This window comes from Periophthalmus magnuspinnatus, chromosome 10 (genome assembly GCF_009829125.3).
Source record: "Periophthalmus magnuspinnatus isolate fPerMag1 chromosome 10, fPerMag1.2.pri, whole genome shotgun sequence".
Lineage (NCBI taxonomy): Eukaryota > Metazoa > Chordata > Actinopteri > Gobiiformes > Gobiidae > Periophthalmus > Periophthalmus magnuspinnatus.
In genome coordinates, this window is record NC_047135.1 from 11,529,560 (window position 1) to 11,553,542 (window position 23,983).

Below are 23,983 nucleotides of genomic sequence, written 5' to 3' on the forward strand. Positions count from 1 at the left end.
TGGAAATACTGAAGCAACATCTCAAAACATCAGCCAGGAAGTCAAAGCTTGGACACAAATGGGTCTTCCAAATGGACAATGTCCCAAAACATACTGCCAAACTGGTTACAAAGTGGCTTAAGTCAACGGTTTGGAGTGGCCATCACAAAGCCCTGATCTCAATCCTATTGAAATGTTAATTTGAAGTAAATGGATGTAAATAATAGTAATTTCTGTGGTTAGAGCTTTATATTCTCTTCAAAAAAGAGGACAATAAGATTCCAGTAATAGTCTGCTAAAACTTAGTCCCAAGTAAAAATTAAGTGGGATCCAACCAGGTAAATGAGTGAGCACACAATTTGGCTTAAATTACATCTGGAATTCAATATTTGTAATACATACTAGACTTAAAAAATGTAAATAAAACTGATTCTAAGTTATAAAAAGCCCCCACATTTGTACCCATACCACGGTTTGAGAAACACTATAAACCACACACTATGATGCACATACAAAACAAATGCCCTTATGTTGCCTACTGGGCTCTGTTGCAACTCAATAGCAGAAGTAATGTGTCAAAAATGCATGCAGACCACACCCCCCACATTTGCAGGAAGCTAGCCCATATGTGTCAGCTCTGTGGAAGCCATAGACCTGGGTTACACATCACAGAAGACAGCCAGAGATGGAGAGCCCCAAACAGGAAATTACTTAAAAGAATCAACGCAATATGTACCTATGCTTATTGAGAAAGAACAAGACCAATAGTACAAGTTGAACACAGAAGAAGACTTTTTGGACATAACAACATCACCAAGGAAAAGGTAAGAAATGGTCACTTTTGAGTACATTTTTGCAGTTTAAAGTTTATAGTTTTGTTGAGTGGACTAGCTAGTGTATGAAGTCATGCTCCCCTAGAATGTATGTATCTTCTTTGTGAGGAATGTTTGCTATGTACGACTTAAGAGGACCACCAGGGATATTATGTTGGTTTAGGAGGTGATTGTGAAAAAGGGAGTTACACATGGACAAAGCTAAAGCTAGTAGGAACATTTTAGGGGCTCACTACAAAAAAGCAGAAGTGGAAAAACCCCAAACTTCCCACGGAGAGATGATTCATACAAGAAATATATTGAGTTTCCATTAGCAACACTACTATGCTGATGTGTGAAGTTGAAATATCTGAGCTATGTCAGTTATATTGGGTATAGTAAAATTACCTTATTTTGTTTATGGTTTTATAGTAATACCATGGATGTACTCCTCACCACAATGGTAAGAGTTTGGGAGTAATGGATTTCTGCATACTTAGTTACACAATAACAATGAAGTAAGTTTAAGTATTTTCAGAAGTGGTAAAGCAATATTTATTGCAGTTGTATTTAGTTTGGAAATAATGATATTGTATTACTCAAGTAGTAGTGTGAAACTGAACAAACGTGCAATTTTTATAGTATTTATAAGCATAGTAGGCTTATAATAATTTTAATAATAAATGTTAGCTACGTTATTTATATGCACAGTTTAAATAATGGTTACAAAGAAGGAACACAAGCAAAACATGTCATGCTTATTATAAAACACACACATAGTTCAGCTTGTGAATATGAACAGGTTTATAAGAAATTATTTAAAATAGTAGTTCTATATTGTGATTACTAGTACTACTATCACTACCACTATTAGTACCACCACCACTACTACTACTACTACTACTACTAGCACCTGCTACTACAAAACAAATTCTATTACTTGTATTACTGCTGATATACTTCGACTAATACTAGGTTACCACTGTCCCTAACCATTTCTTATTCTCATTCTGAACCCAATTAATATCTGAGAATAAACATCATTGTAAGAGGAAATGTTTGCTGAGCAAACAACTGAGGGATGTTATTACAGTAATGTAATTTCAAGAAATACTACTAACTTCTTTCTAAGTTATTCCAAAGAGAGTTTTGGTTTCTCTACTTACGCTTATGTAAGTACATAAACCAACACTCTCTTTGGAACAATTGTGCTTTTCTATTAAGAATAGCCTACTTACGTTGTCTTATCCAAATTATGACAAATATACAAATAGTATTAACAATAACATTGTTAGAACACATTTACAAGGGTCAGCATGTGCAATATTCGCATAATGCATCATACAAATGTAGAAGTACTAAGAATAAATTTCACTTTCTGTAATAGTGCTTTTGTTTTCAAGGCTTTTGAATTTATGCAATAATTTTAATAACTTAAGAGGACAAAAGGGACTGAAATACAACAAATGTTTAGTAGCTAGAACATGTGAAATGGATATGATACTTTGATAGGATTAGGTTCAACATATATATATATATATATATATATATATATATATATATATATATATATATATATATATATATATATATATTGCAGCAATATCTTCTTCAAAGACATCAATAAGTACATGTTTTGCATTACGTTTTAGGTTTGTATGAAGCTATCTATTCACAATCAGAAAATATGTCATTCCAAATATTTGAGAGTAGTTCACATTGTAATCCCGTTGCCTGGCATTTTGTAATGTCTCTTAAGCCTCAAGCATTAACTGAAATAAATGTTAACAGTGAAATATTTGACTAAACAATGAAATATAAAAGTCAGAACAATACCTTCTTAACCTAAAGGTGTAGAGTAGTAAGACAAAAAAGCAGAGTTTCTTCCTATAGAAAAGTTTTGATCAGCATCATACCAGCTGGTGTATTTCCTTGTTGTAGGCTCTTCCTCAAACAAAGTAACCTTTTTAGATGATGGGTCACAGACAATTGCACTTTTTGTGGTCCTCTGCCGACAGGTCTTTTTTGAAGCATAGGGTCTGTTGTTTCAAGTAGTCAGAGTTGTTTTTTTTTTTTTTTAACATTTTCTAAATGACATCTCGGTATTGTCACATTGAGAAGTAGATAATGATATGTCATGCAGGGGCCTTGGTGGGGTTCACTCTCCCAAGTCTATGCATCGAGTCAACATCCACAAACTTCTGTCTATAGCCCAGAGCAGTGTTTCCACAAATGTCAATCACCACCAACCTCACCTCTTCTCCCTCCTGCTCTGGCATCCCACGCAGTCGCAAATTCCACCATTGCTTGTAGTGAGCCAACCATTTTGTTTTCAACTCTTCCTTCTGCCTTATACACCCTCTGTTTCATGACTTGTAGTTCACCAGGAATACCTCCAAATGACAACTTCTGAACAGCTTGCGTTAGCTGTGCATCTACTGGGGTTGCCATGTCTCGTTCCATTTCACCTTTTTAGGTGTTTGAAGTTTTTTGGGGGGTCACAGGAGTTTGATTTTCACTTTTGCGCTTCTCTGTAACAGTTTACTGCGCTGCCGTCTTGAACCCTTTTCATGTTGTCGAGCTGTATCCATGGTTTACTTGCATATCACACTTACAAACACTGATGTTGTGGTGACTTTGGTCTCATGTGCAGCACGTGCAGCAAATTATTGTTGTGTGAATTCTTATTTTGATTGTCTTTCCTTAGTGCAAATGAAAGTGCTTGCAAACCTTCTTGGAGAGATTGTGCTTTAAGATGCACAATGTAACTTTTCTTGTGAAGGGTCTGCAATCTGTCCGTCTTCATGGAAACATGGACTTTGAAATCTCTCTTTGTCCACAGAGACAAACAGGTGATGTCACCAGCCCAAGTGACAGGTCAGATCTTTGAAAAGGCAACCCCGCTCACCACCACTTGCCACAGGTATTTATGAACAATAAAAACATTTATTATTTAATTAATAATGCAATATATGATTATTGCCACAACGAACATTCCAGGTAAAGCATTACATCTCCACTAAAACAAGCAAATCTGACGCTTTGATCAAACATAAACACATCTTTAATAACAAAACGGCTAAAAGTGCAAAAGCAAGTTGACTATGTGCAATAAGACAATGCAAATGTTTGCTAAGTCAACATATCAAGCTCATCAAATGTATTAGTGATACTTCCTTGTCAATGCTTGACCTTGGAACCTAAGCAGGATTGGGTCTGGTGGTGCTTGGATCGGAGACCACAGGGAACACCACAATAGGGTGGAGGAGGCTCTGTTGTTGTGTCCTTTGGCAGGACACTTCACCCACGTTGCCTAGTATGAATGTGATGTGAGAGTGATTGGTATTGGTCAGGGGAGCTAATATCGCAGATTGGCAGCCTTGCTTCTGTCTACCCCAAGGCAACTGTGATTACAAAGATCTGCCACTTTAAAATTATTCTCGTGTGGCCTGCTGCTACTTTAACAGTTACCCTCAGTCTATTGTGCTATTCACATTAACTATTTCATTTTTAATGGTTTGCAGTGGTCCAGGTATTCCCCACTTACCTTGTGCATTCCAAAACATCCAAATTATTCGTGGTGATAATGTTATAAGCTCTTTTCTCAACTTTCAGAGAGAGCAGAGTTTGCCATCATGGTAATGCTAACAACAACTTGCATGCTAAGATGCACTTCAGAATTCTCTTACAATATAGCGCTTTATAATTAGATGTAGACAGTACACAGCTGACTTATTTTGACCTTGAGAGTTGCTTATACAATATATCTGTGCTGGAGCAAAATACATTTTGCTCAAATACATGAAAGAAAAAAACAAAACAAAAAAACCCCAAAACGTTACAGGACATGTTGGTAGACACGTTTAAGCTGCTCTTATAACTTCTGAGATTGGCAGACTTTGCTGTATGTGCCGCAGTTGTAATAAACACATTAAAAGAAGCAACACAGAGACCAGAGGTCAGAGGAAGCCCTGTGGGAAGCTGCTTATGTTTGGAGACAGGATAAAAAGCACAGATGTGATGGTTGAATTAGAGCCAACATTTTGCTTAAAATGGTTTGGATTAAAATATAATGCTTCCTTAAATTATAAAAATAGACTGTGTGACAGAGTTGAGTGTGTGTGATTACTGAGAAGTCCAGTCACAGCTCTGAGAAAAGGTTTATTGTCTATTTATGTAACGGTGAGAAGTCTATTTGTGTAATGGTGAGTCATAAATGTAACGCTAGCAGTAGGAGTATGACAGAGTTTCAAGCACAGATGTTGAAGGGATAAAATGATTATAAATAAATGTATATGTATATATTTTCTATTTACACTTAACCACTTTTTCTATGTCAGTTATGTTTAATGCACAATTATTTTGTTTCCCACAAATGGAATCAATTTCAAGGACATGCAAAACTGGATAAATTGTATTTTAATAATCTGGTGATAGACATTCAGAGTCATAATTTATAGTCATAATTGTACCTGTTTTAAATGAACCCATGCAGTTATTATTATTGTTTTGTTTGTATTGCTTGAACAGGGTGCTCATGAAAAAAAAATCTGGTAATTACATTGGGCTTTCCTTGTATAAATAAAGATAAATAAAATGAGCTTTTAGGCAGAACATTGTAATCAACTCTTATTAGTAAAAGACATGGATTTTTAACAGTTTACTCAGGGCCATACATACAGTCCTAACTCCCAACAGTAACTTACGGTACTTACGGTACTAAGCCTGAATCATTCGTTATAAACTATTTGCTGATTATGAATTTAGTCTTTGTTCATGCTTTAATAAGGCTAATTAACGTGTAGCCATTATAAAGTGGTAGCCATATTAATTAATGTAATTATAAAAAACACACATTGATTCAAAGCAATTGCAAGAAACCTCAAAACTGCAACCTCTGTGGGTTATTTGGTGCAGTTGTGTCTCATTTCAGGCAAAAGATCTTATATTCTATTGTGCACACCTACAGTATTGTCATTTCTAAAAAGGAAACCTGCCTTATTGCCTCCTACGCTTTAAGTACAGTTTTACACTTTGCACTATACATGGGGTAATATTGTGAGAACATTTGCTTGATGAGTTTAACCATTGAATGTCACCACACGCTTTTTGTCCAGAACAGATGAGCAAATTACAGTTGCAAAGGCTAAACCACATATGAGGCTTGTTTCACTTAGAGTTACTGTGAGTAGTGCAGATGTTTTGACAAAAGGTGTTATAATTGTGCACATCTTTAAAAATGACAGAAATAAGGGTGTGAAAACCAAGCGAGCTACATGCTATTTGCATTAAGACAAATGTTTACCAAGTCAACAGATGGGTGCTAAGGAGAATCAATCAAGCATATTAAGTGTAGTTCCTTGTCAGTTCTTGAATGTTTGTTGGGAATACGAGGTGTCAGGGTATTGTTGTTATGTCCTTAGGCAAGTCACTTCACCCACCTTGTCTAATATGAATGTCTTGGTGAGTGTTGGAAATGGTGAGAGGGACCAATATCGCAAATTTGCAGCCTCTACCCCAGGGCAGCTATGGCTACAATACAGTCTACCATCACCAAGTATGGAGTGAGTAAAAAATGCACACCTTTGTAAAGCGACTTGAGTGTCTGGAAAAGTGCTATATAGGACTAAATGAAATATCATTATTGTTTAAAGAAGTAGGATGTGTTAAATACATATTAAAATAACATTTTTAACAACATGAGACAAAGGCTTAGGGTGAGATTCTTTTTATTGTTTCAACATAGGTTGAACAGTTACATAAATATTCTATTACTGTATGTAAATCCCATGACTATATTTCCACCAAAGAGCACCAAAAGTTCAACCAGAAATAATGCAAAAAACTGTTGTTCTCATTTAGGGCTATTAATCATGTTTGGGTGTTATCGCTTCATGAAAAATACACCCAAATACACCCAAATCTATTTTACACATGTTTCAAAAACCCTGCATATTCAGTCTCTCTCAATCACAATAAATAAATGCAACTGTATACATACATAAATAATTAATACAATCTAGATATTATCAAGCTCTATTTCACTTACTGATGTCATGAAGTGGTGCACCCTATATGTCTTCCATAAAGTCTATATAGTTCTGGTTCTAGATGTATTCCCCTATGTATACATATCGATTATTTACATATATTTTTGTGTTTTTCTTTTAATCCAGATGACCAACACTGAACAACCTACAATGACATGAACTCCCTGTTGCCATGATGGATACCTCTGAGGAGCAGCCATCTTGATTAGGGATTCACTGAGAGACTTTGAGCCTGAGATAAGATGAACCAAAGCTGTGGGAGCAGTGAGGACTTTCGGACGTATCAGCACTACCTGTACGCAGTAGTCTACAGTGTGATCCTGGCGCCAGGGCTGCTGGGTAATGTGCTGGCGCTCTGGGTGTTCAGAGTCTACGTCAAAGAGACTAAGAAGGCTGTGGTGTTTATGATGAACCTGGCTGTGGCCGACCTCCTGCAGGTAAAGTCTACTTTGAAACATTCCAAAAATACTGGCTATTGGGGTAAGGGTACAGATGCTTTGGCAGGAATGTTCCACAGTATGGCATTAAACTTATGAATCTCCATGGAGACAATCAAACGACACTACCAGGCCAAGTTACAGGGCAATGCCTTCTTACAGTGATCTGCCCTGTAACTTGTAACTATAACTGTTTATCAAGGTACTTTTGGGCAATAAAACAATGATAATTCAATCAATGTTAGGTAAATATGTGTACATAATCATCGCCCAAAATTAAGTTTTACCATCAAAATTCTCAAACTTTTGTGTCGTTTTGCATGGTTTAATTCATTTGACCCTGTTGCTCAGCCATCCTGCTCTCAGGGACCACAGCCATTACACTTTATACAAATGAATTTGGGACTAAAATGGCTGTTTTTTGCTTTTTAGAAACAGTTTATACATTCCAACATTTTTGAGAAACAAAAACTTGCATGTGTACAGACCAAGGTTTAGTTGTTTTTTGTTTTTTTTATTCATACCTGACAGTTTTGACTGCACACTAGTGATCTTCCTCAGAGTGGTTATGTGATGTTGCTATGACGTGTCTGGCAACATCACCTGACCACTCCGAGGAAGACCGCAGTGAGCAGTCAAAACTGTCAGATATGAAAACAAGCTAAACCTTGTTCTAGAAAAAGAGTCTATTAAAAATAAATTAATACATTAACAGAAGGCCAGATGAACCTCAGTGGACTTGCATACATATGCATACATTTACTAGATTTGACCATGTTTTAACAAAATATCTATGCTGAAGAATACAGGGAGATGAGCAAATAGATCAAATCGGCTTCATACTGGCAATGTGTGTTCCTCAAATTCAGAGCCAACATTTACACAACATCACACTGGGTATATGAACTATCTACTGTATGTAGCATGTCTATACATGCATACAGTCTGTGCTCTCTGCTTACGCCATTCTCACTCCATGGGGATATGATAATAATTAAAACTGTAAAAAAATAAAATAACCCACACAAACTACTATCCACTTCTGATATTTAGCTTACTGTCGTGCCAATTCAAATTTGCTGCTGAGTTGAAATGACATTTTATTTCACATAGACATTTGGTCTTCATTAACTGGCATATATGTATATAGAAGCTTTATGTTCATTTACACCTAGAAAAAGAGACCAAATAGTTAAACAAGCAATATTTTAATATACTTACAATATGCTTATTTTATAAGTATTTTATTTTATTGTCCAAATGATTTGTTTGGTAAGCTAAACAAACAAAGCTAAACAAATAATACTTTTGGACAACATCTGTACCATATTCTAAACCATGTCACGTATATGACTTTTGCAATTTCCTGTGGGACATTAATGAAGTAATCAATTTATTTTACAGCCCACTTGTCCTAATTTTATTTACCCTATATTAAAAGCTCTATGTCGTTAAATACATCTATGAGAAAGTGCACAGGAAATAGGAACACTAAATCACTCAGATTGTTTTGAATATTGTTGATGGATGGAGTAATTTGAACCAAACAGAAGAGCACATTTTAGAATAACACACAAATCATGATAAACCAGTTTCTGTGGAGCACTGTGCAACTATTTTATCCAGATATCAGAGAAAAGGGATTTTTATGCTATTTTCTCTGCTCTTCTGCCAATATTTGATTTTTTCATTTTTAGGCACTGAACAAGAAAGGACATTTTGTAGCCATTATATAAGGTCTATGTAGATATATTTTGTCATTATGATATCTTTGTTCAAATCTGACTCAAAAGAATAGCTGTAATAAAGCACCGATAACTGTCAATATTTCATAAACATCTAATGACTGGCATGAATTAAAGCCCATAATATCATTAGACAGTAAAAAGGGAAAATAAAACCCTATATTGCATAATCGGTGGTTTAAAAATATTGTGAAAAAAAAAAAACATATCCTACAGGTCTCTCCACATACTTGACAGTACTTAATAATTTTGTTTCATTTTGAATGTTTTTATTGCACTGAAAAACATAGGCAAATCTGATTTGACCTGGAGGAGGGCCTTTTCCTCCATGTCTCTGTCACTATAATCTTCCACAGTATAGCATCAAACAAACCTCCATAGAGAATGTTTTGAAGTATAGTTTTAAATTTCCATGGCATCATGCAACCATGCCACCTCCAAAAAGTTACACGGTGTTACTTTATGTCAAAATATTACTTATGATATTATGCAAGTGATTTTTTGTTTGATATAGGCCTAAAAAGTTACAAAACACTTGTCTGTGCTGCTTTCAGGTGCTGTCTCTCCCATTGCGGATCTACTATTACCTGAACAACAGCTGGCCCTTTGGACACCACCTCTGCATGATCTGCTTCTATCTCAAATACGTCAACATGTACGCCTCCATCTTCTTCCTGGTTTGTGTAAGCGTGCGGAGGTGTGAACTCATCATGCGCCCCCTACGGTATAACGCGGCACGTCGCAAATGGGACATACTCATTTGTGCTTTGGGATGGTTCTTCGTTTGCATGGCCTGCCTCCTCTTCCCCTTGCTCCGAAGCCCCTCCGCACAAGACAGTCAAAACTCTATCAGCAATGGACTTGACCATTTTAAAGACAGCCATAAATTCAACATTGTTTGTTTTGCGGAGCTTCCAATGAGAAACCTTAGCCCACCTGGTGCTTGGGCACTGTTGATCATCGCAGAACTCATTGGATTTGTAATACCTTTAGTTCTAGTGATCTGTTGCACTTGTTTAACAGCTTGGAGTTTGCGACATCCAGCATCAGAAGCCATCCCAGACCGTGGAGAGAAACGAAGAGCACTAAGAATGGTCCTTAGTTGTGCAGGTGTATTCTTGATCTGTTTTGTCCCATACCATATCACAATGCCTTTAGACTTTTTGGTGAAATCAAACTCTTTAAAAAACTGCGCGCTCAGAGATTTTGTATTACGTTGCCATCCCATTACTCTGTGCCTGGCCAGTCTGAACTGTGGCCTTGATCCTCTTATGTACTACTTCATGACAGATGAGTTTTGGAGGAGGTTAAGTAAACATGAAATCCCAGATGGATTGACTTTCAGTAGGAGAATGTCATGCATAACAGGGGAAGACATGCAAACAGGCGATACTACAGAAACGAGCTGATGAAGTATAATGAATTATAATTGAATAAGTTATATTTGGATAAAACCACTAAGACTTGAGATAACACTTTTCAGGCAGGACATTGTGACCAGCTGCTCTATAGGCTGCTAGCATGGTGACCAAACCCCTCTTATCTTTCTGAAAGCAATCTGGAACTCACTTCCCCTATTCATGTCAAAGTACCTGATTCTTTGAATACTAATGTGTAACTTTTCTCATGGGGAGTCCGCCATGACTGTGTTTTAACAAAGTCTCTATGCTGAAGAAAACAGAGATGTCAGATGAGCAAATAGATCATACTGGCCTTTGTGGTACACAATGTGTGTTCCTCAAATTCAGACCCAAGATTTACACAAGATCACATTGGATGGATATGATCTATATGCTGTATGTAGCATGTCTATGCATGCTTACAGTCTGTGCTCTCTGCTTAGGCCAGGGGTGTCCAAACATTTTTCTCATTAAGGGCCTGTCGTAACGGTGGGTGTAGCGGACCAAAGAGTGCAGACTCGGGGAGGAATAAGTTAGACTGAATCACTAGACCTTTATTCAAGCTTACATCCTCAATGGGCCACATAAATTATTTGAGATGGGCAGTAAATAGATTTTCAGAAATGTACAGTAAAAAGTACTGTTTAAGGTAATATGGGCCAATTCACCTGGAAGCTTGAGGGCCAAGAAAAATTGGTGTGAGGGCCGCATTTGGCCCCTGAGCCACAGTTTGGGCATGCCTGGCTTAGGTCATTCTCACTCGATAGTAATAGATAATTTAAACAGTAAAAAATAAAATAAAAATAATAAACAAACAAACATACAAACTACTCCACCTCTGATATTTTGACATAATCTCCATGGAGATCGGCTTACATGGAAAGGTTTAGTGTGGAACATTCTAGGCAAAGATATAACACCATCACCATGACAACAAGCAGATGGCAGACCTTCCACTATAAATCTTAGCTAGTGCACCTTTAAATACTTGATTGCAGCACTTAGTCTGTTGTTTGTGAAACTCAAAGCCAACCTTATTTTTGAGACCAAATGATTTTATTCTCAGTGGTCATAATGTTTTGTCTGACTGGTGTATGTGAAAATAATATGTGAATATATTTATTTTATGCATGTATTTTGTTGTACTTTCTGCATACTGAGCTTTAGACTTAGAACTGAGCCACTATCTGCACCACTGACATCAGTAAGTAAAACAGTAACTATGTACAAAACTATGCTTTTAATAAGTCACTTTATTTTACTTTTTTATAATAACCACCTACAAAAGGTTTTGATTAATACATACATTTTGTATACATGGCTTAAAATACAAAATGTGGTGACATTTTGAAGAACTCTTTTGCTAATTATGATCACGAGACATTTAAAAGGTACAGTATGCAACTTTCAGGGGGTGGCACGTCACCTGCATGAGTCCATGGAAATAGAAAGTTAAAACCATACTTTACTTTGAAACATTGTTCTTAGAGAAAGATACGTTTTATGCCATATGATGGAAGATTACAGCCATAGGAACAACATTTCCCTGGAAACAAGCAGGAGTGCCTGCTCCAGACCAAATATGAGTCAGGTTTGTGGATAGGCATGTCTGCAACCAAATAGCAAAAACATGCTTTTATTTTAGTCTAATTTTTGACTAAAACGTTACATACTGTGGCTTTAATGCAGAAAACATATGTTACAGATAAATAACTTGCTTCTTAGGACTATGAATTTAAAACACATCCTGTTTGGGTTTAATGCAAATTTATTGCATGTTTTTCCGCAACATACATCTTCAGATATTAAGGATTAAGCAAATATTAGACCTATTTTCTACAACATAAACATCACATTCAAATAAGAGATTTAAAAAGGAAAAATCTTTGCCCTTATGTGCTTCAATGGCTATTTGTCAAGTGCTCTTTCACAAATAAAGTTTTTACACATTGAACACAAACACTGGTCACCATCATTTACATGTAACAGCAGGACTTCAGAGATGTAGAAGCATTCTGGGAAATAACTACACCGTGACTGAGAGTGGTTTGTGCTTGGACATCCATGTGCACAGTACCAAGACAGACCCTTTTAACGGTTAAGAAGAATTATAGACTATATATAATCTATGGTAAGAATGTAGACGATGTTCATCAGGGGAAGTAAGTGCTTCTGCAAATTTGGCGTTATATTCAGCATATGCAATTATGCAGTGTCTTTTATTGTTAACAAACTGTAGTGTATACACTTGAATAGGTATATGTACAATAAATGCCCCCAAAACCTAGTCAATCAAACATCAATATGGCTGTAGTTAAAGATGCCTGGGTAACTTTTCAAGATGAGGGTCCAGCATCCACTTGTCTCTATGGATCTCATTACTTTGCCTAGGAATTTTCACTGTATGGAATTATACTATCTCCATCTTTAGGGAGACAAGCAGATGATAGCACCATGCTAAGTTACAGATCAGAACTGTAGCGTGGTGAGCCTACTCACAGCAATGCATTTTTAGTTCTGTTAAAAGTACATGCTATTTAATAAATGCAAGATATTAAATGATGTCATACATGGGACATTCCAGACAAAAACAATAAAATCTCCATGGATACAAAAAATGTGGTGGATCCTTCACTTGAAAGTTACACAGTGCAACTTTAAATTCCAAAAAAATATCTGATTTTCCAAGTTCCATGTTACACTTACTAAATTAGTCCAATATTTTAGGACTACACCAGCCATAAGAGATAATAAAATAAATTATCTGAAATCCTGAATCAGAAGACAGGGTACTCTTTTTACCACTTCCAAACCTGAATAAGTGGAGTAGGTTGCATATGGAAGGGGATCTGATAAAAAAAAAAAAAAAAAATCTGCAAATTACATTGTAGATACTTTGACCAATAGGAAGAAACTTGACCAGCATCACTTCACAGAGGATACAGTTGGAACAAAACTAGAATTATGGGCATATCCCATATGAACGTGTATATAAACAAGTCAACTGCCAACACTTAAAAGTACTAATAAAGAATCTGATTATAATTATGCCAAAAGAGATCACTTACTCCCCCTTTAGGTTACATTGAGTTAGTGCAAGAACAGTAGGGTCACATTTAGGGAGATAATTAAGTTTAAACAATTTCTCAGGATGTACAATCTTGTCTATAGTGTGAATAGGAAGAAGTAACACTATCAAAACAACAAGCTGAGAAGCATTGAAATAAACTAAGCCAAATGTCAGGAGACTTATACTCACCTCTACCTATATGAGCTGGCGGATGCATTAAAGACTATTTGAAATACTTGTAAGCATAATGACCTATGATCTCTATAGTGGAAGCAGCAGATAAAGAAGAGATCAAACACTGTAACATAAATCACAACTTCACTCAGGCTAAAGCAGCAGAAATGTTTTGTACAAAAGTAGTTTCCATCTGAAGGTTGTACCCTCATTCACCTACTTCACAAATATACCGGTTCAACCTCTTTTTAATCTCCAATACTTTAAAACATTAGGGCTTGCAGATCCTGGTCTCTGTCACAAACCTGTTCTCAAAATGCCTGATGGTGAAGCAGTCCTGGGCAGCGCGCTTCACAATGCCCCCACCTAAAACAAAGCAAAGGCATTTATATTACTTAAACTTAAAAGGATTCAGGTTGTTAAAAATATTCTAAAGAAATTATGAATTGTGTCTTGTATACAATTTTGATATAATAACACTTAAACACAGAGCACTGTGAAGTTAGTCCCTTTACTAATTACTGGTACATCCACTAGAGGGAGACAAAAGGTAAACTTTAACGTGTACTAAAAGTTGAAATATTTAAAGGTGTAATAGGCAGTAATTGTAATTTTGTAAAAAAAAACAACAAAAACAAATTCATGCACATGGAAAAGCATGTTGGACTTTTTTTTGGGGAGTTTTCGAATTATCTTGTCATATATATGAATAAAAGACCTCATTGTAATATTTAACTGAAGAGTGCATTATTAATATTTTGAGTTGAAAATTACATTCTATTACCTAAAAAGTGTTTTTTTTATTCATAATAGCATCAAAATTTATATTGATTCCTCTAGAATTTTCTTTAGTTTAAGTAGTATAAGACTTTGAAATTTCAGTATTGGGACACTTGCCCCTACTCTTATCTAAAGTTGCCCGAAGATGAAACACCTATTATCAAGCCTCTCCAGACCTATACTTAAACAGTTCTGTTTTAAATGAAGCTCATAGTTGTTACAGTTGTATTCCCACACAGACCTTGTACGGTATCGCGGCGCTGCATCCTGTACGTCTCCTTCCCATCACACAGGCGGCGAATGTAGAAGCCCAGAGGTTTAATGTCCTCGATGCGCTCAGTCACAACCAGGTCCTCCTGCACCAGGTAACTGCGGTATGACCCAGACTGGAAAACACATACTATAGACGTTCACACTTGGACCATAGACTGTATAAAGAAGTGAGTGTGACATCATCCATAGTGTTCAGCTTCAGTCAAATGAAGCTACCAGTTACAGGGGCGAATTTGGAGCCAAGTTCCATATTAGGAACTCCAACTGCGAGTATCATAGCAACCAAAGAGCCAAAACTAGTGGGAGCGACCTCAGGGAAAGAAGGTGCCCCTTTTGTCTGTTCGTAATGTTCATATGTTGATTTGCGGACACAATGGCGAAATAAATATACCAGGATCATGTAGAGGGGGTTAATACAAACATTTTAAGAAGAGAATGATGAGGCTCACTGCTGTAGTTACAGAGAGAGGGGGGACAGGTTTCCAATGTAAAACAAATGGGAGCCAGAGCTGATGAAGCTGGAAGTACGCCCATGGTCACTTCCTATTTGGAGCTCGACAGCTGGTGCGTTAGCTATGTGCATTTATACAGTCTATGACACACATCTTTTTGGGGGAAATTACTTAAATTCACTTCCTCGAGACTAGTCCTAACTTAGTGTTTCTCATTAACAGAGGAGACTATGGTGGTCCCCCATAGTGTCAAATTCTCCCACTGAACCACAGGTATTGTTGCTTATTGTGTTGTCTTTCACAAAGTAACTAGTAGTAGTATCTTGATCAAAAATACTACTTGAATATGAAATGCAGAGCAATACGTGACTTTTACATTGCTCAAATTGTATATAAGAAAATGATTAACATAGAAAGTATATGCGCCACCACAATCTGAGTGAAATCAATGGGAGACACTGCCTAGCCTTAACCACAGTCACTACTTGCCAAACCTAAACCCTAACCTAACCTTGTTGTTAATCTGATCTAGAATTTTAGTCATGGAGACTGGAGTTTTGTCCCAATAAAAGAGGTAGATCCCCATACTGTGAGTGTGTATGCAGAATCTTTCTCCACAATGTGAAAAATACCCTCCCACCACATCGAAAATGGAAATAAACTCAGAAATAAACCTGAACTAGACCAAGACTAAACCAGAACCAAACCAAGTATCTCTCATCTCACCATGAGCTGTGAGAAGAGGTCCATGAGGTCCTGAGGAGGCAGCACGACAGAGGTGTTCAGGGGAATCACGAAACAGGTGCGCAGGGTCAGGTCCAGGTAGGCCGTCAGCTTCTGTTTGCACAAAATACACAAAGTAAAGAGTTAAAGGTGCACTGTGCAACTTTTCTGCTTGGTTATTTCATTACAGGTGTATTGTTACCACTTATACCTACTTTATTAGGAAGAAACATACCTGTTGGAATATGCATTTGTGTTCCTAAGTAATGTTAGCACTAGGGGACTGTTTCATTGTGATTATACACTATGAATTATTAATATATTATAGTAATTTACATTTTTGCTTTTTGTGACTAAAATAAGACATTGTAAACACCCTAATATTTTTAATATATATTTGATTGCATGCATAAGTTCTTGGTGCCCTTATTTCTGTATAATACATATTATAGGCTATTATAACATTATCAGTGTGTCCAACACAATTATTGATCAGTGAAAAATATCAGGAAGTATATATAAAATCAACTCTTCCAACATATTAACCCCACTTACTGAAACTACTAAACGGCATAATTCCCTTGCATTCCCGAATTATACTGAGCAGCCTCACCCTGTTGAAGTCGTGCAGGATGTAGGCAGGGTCCCCTGGTCTGAAGCGTGGTGGAGGTACACTGATGACGGCCATGTTGTCTGAGATCTCCATCTTCTCCTCCACCTGTGGCAGGTAGTACGGCTGAGCCTCTCCTCCAGAAGACCCATCATTAAACTGCATTGAGCCGTGGTACAGCCGCTGTGGACAACATAGACACAGGACAAAGCAACTTTACAGAATGTGTTTTATTTTATTATTTTTTACACCTATTTGTATCTTAACTCTATTAAAAGTATTAGAATTGCCTAGTTAGTCAGCTCTGATATCAAAGCAAGTTTGCACCCATTAGTGTATAAAAGAAACAGTATTTGTATATCTGTAATTGAGTGATTGTGTGTGTGAATAAATTGGTATGGTTGTGTATGTGTGTCTGTACTTAATGTTTTTAGAAATGGTGTATTTGAGGGGCGAGATGTGTTGTATTTGAAGCATGTACCATATGTTTATAGGTCTTTCATCCACCCACACCAAACTGTTACTCTTACTTAACATCAGCCTGTCCAGGTACTACAGGTTGAAATTAGTATTTACGCTATAACCTGGCACCATACATCTTTCCTGTGTTTAAGGTCAATGTATTATATTTTTAATGTTTATTTATCTTAATTCTTGAATGCAGATATTTTATATCTTGTTGCTGTTATTGAACTTTGCATTGCAACACTGGATTTTTACCATAGTGGGATAAATAAAAGTTGCCGTATTGTAGCTTATCTAATAACAAACTAAATATAGTTTCAAATATCAGTGTAAGACAAGCATACGATTGACCGAAGACTTAATGTGTTTTTGTGTTATTAAGCAAACATGGTAAAATTGTTCCTAAAATATTTCTTAATTTATTACATGATTAATACTAATCTGAATGTTGTAAAGCATGTCTAACATAAAAATACTCATATCCTACTGATATTTTTTACTTAAGCTGGGTTTTTGCCACTAGTGAAATTACTGTAAAATTTGGAAAACTACTTCAAAAATACTTCAAATGTAAAAGGAAAAAAAACCCAAACAAATAATATTTTCTATATCGTTGGGTATGCATTTTAGGCCATGGTATAACAAACTATTTAATGTATAGGTAACCTAGTAATGTGTATAATTAAGTAAATAAAAAGTAGTGATGTACAAAATAGTTTAGTCATGTGAAATGTGTATGTACAAAGCTGTAGTTTTCCTGTAGTTTGAGCTTGAGTGTTTGACCAGCAGAGGGTGATAGGCATAGTATAATCTAATGTGTTGGAGCCAACTAACGCTGAAATACAGTAATGATTACATTCTTACCATATATAACATTTAACTTTACTCTTAGAGTTAAAATGAAATATAGAAATACAAATTCCAATTACATTTTGTAAAAGATACTTGGAACTACTATGTTTGGTGTGTTAAGAGAGCAGCTGTACATGGGTTTCAGAATGATGAGAAATTAGGATCATTGTCATAGCAATTAACAATTTAAAACAAAATATTATATAATTTGAATGTAGAAAAACTCTTAGAATGTTATACCAAGAAGATTAAACTCATGAAATAGAGAAGAGCAAGAGATTCTTAAAATGAAGGTACAATTCAAGATTTTTGGACAAGTGCAATTGCTTGGATTTTGTAATTTGTGCTCATAACCTTTTACAAATGTTGGCAGTAACAGCAACTGCCCACACAAAGTTAGTGCCCACAACAATTCTAGACTTTATTAGAGAAAAACTGAAAGATTATTAATTTACTTGGTAATGTTATACAGTGCATCCTATAAAACAATGTTATACTTGTATTTTTCATTACTGTTCATCAATACAAATAAATACTTTGATCAAAATGTGTTAGATAGAATTGTATGTGCCACAAAACAATACAACTGCGTGCTGGCTTACACTTGGTTGTGTAAATTTCCACACATTTTACTTTGAATTTTTTTTCCTTCAATAGTCAGATTGATTGGACAGTAACTAAAGTCTTTTTGCCTCTGCTCAGCACCGGCCCAAACAAACCACTGTGCGCTTTTAGAAAAGGGAAAACCACTGTCAGCAATATTCCCTACTGTAGAACGTACCAGAAGTCACAAAGAAAAAGACTATAAAAACTGAAAATAAATATACTCTTTTTGGCTTTTTAGTAAACTTTCAATCACATATCTTTTTAATTTAGTTATTATTATTGAAACAAAACATTTGTTTGAGACGTATTATGACTTTCAGGATTAAACTATTTGAAAAGCCCCCAATGGACAGGTGTTGACATTAGTGCTTGTGCTATAACACTTAAACCATAGACTGTATATATAAATGGAAAAGGAAGTGACCATGGGCACGCTTCAGGCTCCATCGACTCTGGCTCCAATTCACTTTACATTAAAAAAACTCTGTGTAACTGCTGCTGCCAGGCTCGTCCTTTTGGTCTTAAAATGTTCATATTAACCTGCTCTACATGATTCTGGTATTTTTATTTTTCTATTTTGTCTGTAAATTAAGATATGAATATGATTAGGAGACAAATCAGCTGCCTTCTTTTCCCAAGGTCACTCCTACTAGGGTTAGCAACAGGTTTGATTGACAGTGTTGCTAAACGCCTGCTCGATGCCAAACCAGTGGTGCGGGCGGGAAGAGGTGTTACCTTCAACAGCTTTGCTCCAGATTGGCTCTTTGGTTGCTATGGTACTCGGGGTCAGAATTGTAAATATGGAACTCGGCTCCAAATTCATCCCTATAACCGGTAGCCTTGATGAGCATTATTTGACTCGACTCAAACGCTATGGATGAGGTCACACTTAGTCCACTTCTTTAAGTCAATGTAATTGCTATTTCCATATTAATTTACATAATAGGTATTTTTTATAACCAACCCGATACATAGACAAACAAGTTCCTAATTGCTAACCTATCATGGGAGGGTATGTTGTTCCAATTACCGTCATGCAGAAACATAGTATTTAATGTGTTGTATATTATAACAAATATTTATTTTACTTGCCAATTTTCTCTTTGACTAGTGAATTTTCATTGACATTTTCATCTGCTGTGACCTTGCAATTTATACTTTTGCGCTTGTGAGATATCTATGCAATCTATATTCACTTGAATCTAAATGCAAGAATCAAGCTTATAGATGCATATTGAAAATAACTAGTTAGGTTAATAATGTAAGCACAGCACAGACCTTGGGGGTGAAGTAGCGGTACAGGCAGGCCCCTCCAACGATGAGACCGCTCAGAATGAAGGCAATGCCCAGCAGAGTGAGAAGACAGCGACCTGTGGAGCCCTCGCTGGGGGGCAGGGGACCAGCCAGCTCCGGGTCCTAAAATACAAAGTGTACACTTTAGTTTATAGGGCACAGAAATTGACCAAAAATGGAAAGATTATTTTCCGCACTATAAGGCGCATCGGAATATAAGGCGCACCTTCAATGAATGGCCTATTTTCATATATAGGGCGCACCACATTATAAGGTGCATAGAATAGAAACTACTGTAGTAGCTGGGGTTGTGTTCGCATCCACAAGATGGAGCTGCGCTAAAGGATCCTATCGTCGCAGATAGAGCGCGGCTGCAGACTTTCCAGCAGCGTAACTGCAACCAGTCGTGCTCTCATGTAAATTCAAACAGCGTCTCAAAGCGGAGACATGGGCCGTGTCTCAATTCACCAAATGCATCCAAATGCCTTTTGAAGGGACCCTTCGGAGTACTCTTCAAAGTGTAGTTTGAAGTTTCCGGACGAGAATCTGCCCTCCTCAGTGTAGCCGCCTCTTGCTGAAGTGGGACAGGCCCACACCATGGACCGCACTTCCACCGCTGTCTTTGAGCGTATGATATGTACATTACGTATGTTATTTTTAATTATTTATTATTTAATAGAAGAAAAGCCAAGATGTCGTCGTCACAGCCATTTCTTTTTTTTAGATTGAATATCAATAGGCAAATATAACGTTCAAGGTGATTTTTTTTCTCATTTGTAGCTACTTCCTAACTTTATCAAAATATACCTTGTGAAAACGTAATAACAGAGACAGAGGTAACAGTATCATTTTTACATTCATAGTCTATAAACCAGAGAACACTGATTAGTTGTACATAAAGTGGGATATTGCAGTTTAACGATTCAGTATTTTGCCCAGTGGCTACACCACTTTAAGAACAGTAGAGGGCGATGTTTACCTTCTATGCCGTGCCAGTTCTTTCCACCTTATTATTGTGAGGTATTTTCTAGCAGTGCAGCGCTACATCAAACTAGTATCTTCATTTACTAACACGAAGGTAAATGACACGTGCCACCAGGGGGTGCAGACCTATGGAATGTACGGAACTCATGAAGATTTTGTGCATGTCTCAGGACTCTCTTCTATTCTTTCCTGAGAGTCCGTTGCTTCATTGTTCACATTACCTGTGTGGAACTCATTAAACTCTTCTCATTTTATGTTTCAGTCTCTTGGTCTTTGACGCTTACAATAGAAACGAATATTCTTACATTATTCTTATTGCAGTAATAATTTCTAATGATAATAATGTCTTCTTATTGTGTAGCAATAACTGCACATTCCTTTATTCCATGTAACTCCCCTCCTTTTTAATCCTCAAACACACAGTACAAATCTTTATTCAGATTTAACAGTTTCATGTCGCACTGTTGTAGATGAGGTAAACCAGTACGAACATTTGAACGTATATTGCGCAGCGAACTCCATTTTCTTCTGTTTCTTGCGTAGTCGCGGTGCATGATGGGATATAGAAGTGCGTGAAGTGTGCACGGATGCACGCTTCGGTTACGTCCGATCTCCATGGAAACGGTGGAAAGGGAAGGGCAGGTTTGTCGGGCGCATTCAGTCGGGTGCGTTGAATTGGGACAGCCCTTGTCGCACCGGAAATTATGTAACTGCCCTTCGACGCACACATGGTGATTCTAAGGCCAGTTTGGCGAATTGAGACACGGCCATGGGGCTATCTAAATATGTTACCATCATTATGTTAATCTGCCTCTGTTGTCCCTCAAAGGTGACGAATGAGAGTGCGGGTGCTGCAGGGATTTTCCAAGTCATTTATTCGATGCGTAAAAGAAAAAATACGGATGGATGTGTAAAATAGAAGTAGTAGTGTGAAAAAATAGCAGTAAATTCTGATACTTCATTTAACATGATTTTTATGGCTAAAAAAGAATAAAAGTCTAGGTCTAGGTAAGCTATACTGGCCCATAGTGTGCTCAGTTATTACCGCTATTACTTCGGTGACGCCTCCTGACTATGGGTGTCATAATTGACCAATATTGATGCATATATAAAGTGCATCGGATTATAAGGCGCACTGTGGGTTTTTGAGAAAATTAAAGGCTTTTAGGTGCACCTTATAGTGCGGAAAATACGGTAGATAAAAACTATTTCTTAGAATCAGTATTATAATTTATATGTGTTGCTTAAATTCTAGTTTTCTACATTGGCAGTAGCTACTGGTGCAGCATTAACAAACAAAAATAATTAACACGTATATGTTTATATTCTGCTATTTTGCTAAACAATATATTAGTTGCAAAAAGAAAGTTGGGATCTGATTATAAAGAGAGGACAATATTTGCATCATTTGTAATATATATTTTTACAGCTTCTCTTTTTCTTGGTCTGTAGCAACTGATAATATAATAATGGCCAATAATGTAATAATAGGCCGATAATGTAATAACTATGGTCAGGCAATAACGTATTAACATCTTGACAATAATTACTACATTATTGTCGGCAGTTATTCCATTATCAGAGGATGTTTCTTGTCAAACCAGAGATATAATAACCAGCCAGTAATCTAATTACACTGTTACTTAAAATGTAGTACAGGTACCACTGGTGGTGCGCAAGCTCTTTCAGATAGTTCTTCAGTTTCTGGGTTTGCTGAATTTAGAGTTTGTTTTATCCACTTTTTTGTTCTCTTTTGGAAAATGTTTGTTTAGAACTACAGTGGAAATAACGTACTCCACATTTAGATCAAGTTTAGCCCTAGATTAGACCTAGAACAGTCCTGTAATAGACTTGGTTTAGATCTGATAGCACTCGGAAAGACAAATCTTTTTCTTTGGAGGTACTTGGTGTTTGAGAGCCACTGACTTATTACACTACTGGCCATTATTATGTTATTGGTTCGTGACCAATTGTTTATTAAAATATATATATATATATATATATATATATATATATATATATATATATATATATATATATATATATATATATATATAGTTTGAAACACAACAAGATATATTGAAAATGATTGATGATTTGATGATTGAAAATGATTTATTCACTTATTCATTTGTCTGAGGTTTGATATGTTTTGCTTAATCAAAATATAGTTTATGTGCAGTTTATTCTAACTGGATTTGCAGAAGTTCTAAAACTTTTTCGACATAACACTTTCATAACTCACATCAACATAAGCAAAAATATCTGATCAGCAAAGTGACTTCCTCTCACTAAATCAAACCCACACAGAATGTTCAATATTATGGCCTACCACTGTTTCCCATGGGTTTATACAATACCATTTATTAATAAACAATTAAAGATTAAATAAAGTTTCTACATATTAATGATAATAAGGTATTATCTTAATTTTAGACTATATGGGCTCCCCCCATATGTTAGGGCCACCATAGTGTCCCCTCTTAATGTCAAACACAATTTGTGAGTCATTTCATTCAGTATACTGTGACATTTTCTACAATTCTACCTTGTCCCATCCCAAATTGTTGAACACAGTTGTTTTATTCAATTCAAAATGTAGCCCACTTTGAAATATAACAACATATGCATGCAACAAATATCAAACTCCATATAGGCCTACAATCATGTCATATCACAATAATCCTGGGAAAATGGAATGAATGAAACAAAATTGTATATTTCTAACAGGTTGACACACAATCAGATCTAAGTGATTGGTATACGTGCAGCGTGTGAGCCATATGTCCACGCGCGGGGCGCATCCTTGACTCCGCGCGCTCTGATCCAGATGGATGTTTGGCCTGAGTCTGACAGATGTTCAAATGGGCGGTCCTTTTCACTACTGTCTGCGGCATCAGGTGCAAGACACAAAATTCGCTCAAATAAGCAATATGCACTACTTAAGACTGTATAAGAGCGCAAAGATACACGTCCAAATGTAAAAGGATTTGGGCAAAGGATGCGCATGGATTTAGCGTGTGCAGAGGCCTATTCCAGACTGCACCGTTAGCTTACCTTCACGGCGGAAGGGACCTCTTTTCCTAGGCCCTTCTGGGCTAGGGCAGCGTTAAAAGCGATCTTCACCATGTTCGCAGACCCGTGTTACAGCTCGGTGTGTCTGGTTTTCACGCCCCGGTGAATGTTTTGGCGCTGAATTGCAGTCTCCCTTTTATTCTGAGCAGCTCGCCACTGTGACGCACTTTGCAACCTCGGCTTTATCTAGCGCTTCCGGTGTT

General features: G+C 36.6%; 2 protein-coding genes across 3 annotated transcripts; one reads left to right on the forward strand and one right to left on the reverse strand.

Annotated features, from left to right (window-relative positions):
* The first annotated feature begins 629 nt into the window (after nt 1-629).
* gpr174 (G protein-coupled receptor 174) lies at nt 630-12,383 on the forward strand. Of its 2 annotated transcripts, XM_055224988.1 has the most exons (4): nt 630-803; nt 3,634-3,714; nt 6,968-7,278; nt 9,578-12,383. In XM_055224988.1, the coding sequence occupies exons 3-4, from the start codon at nt 7,084-7,086 to the stop codon at nt 10,430-10,432; spliced, it is 1,050 nt and encodes a 349-aa protein (XP_055080963.1). In that variant the 5' UTR covers nt 630-803; nt 3,634-3,714; nt 6,968-7,083; the 3' UTR covers nt 10,433-12,383. The 2 variants fall into 2 exon arrangements, with proteins under 2 accessions (XP_055080963.1, XP_033830288.1); XM_033974397.2 differs by lacking the exon at nt 3,634-3,714.
* LOC117377741 (integral membrane protein 2A-like) lies at nt 9,290-23,983 on the reverse strand. Its single transcript, XM_033974225.2, has 6 exons — nt 23,763-23,983; nt 19,707-19,844; nt 16,509-16,688; nt 15,899-16,009; nt 14,689-14,833; nt 9,290-14,033 (listed from the first exon to the last, which is right to left on the reverse strand). The coding sequence occupies exons 1-6, from the start codon at nt 23,832-23,834 to the stop codon at nt 13,939-13,941; spliced, it is 741 nt and encodes a 246-aa protein (XP_033830116.1). The 5' UTR covers nt 23,835-23,983; the 3' UTR covers nt 9,290-13,938.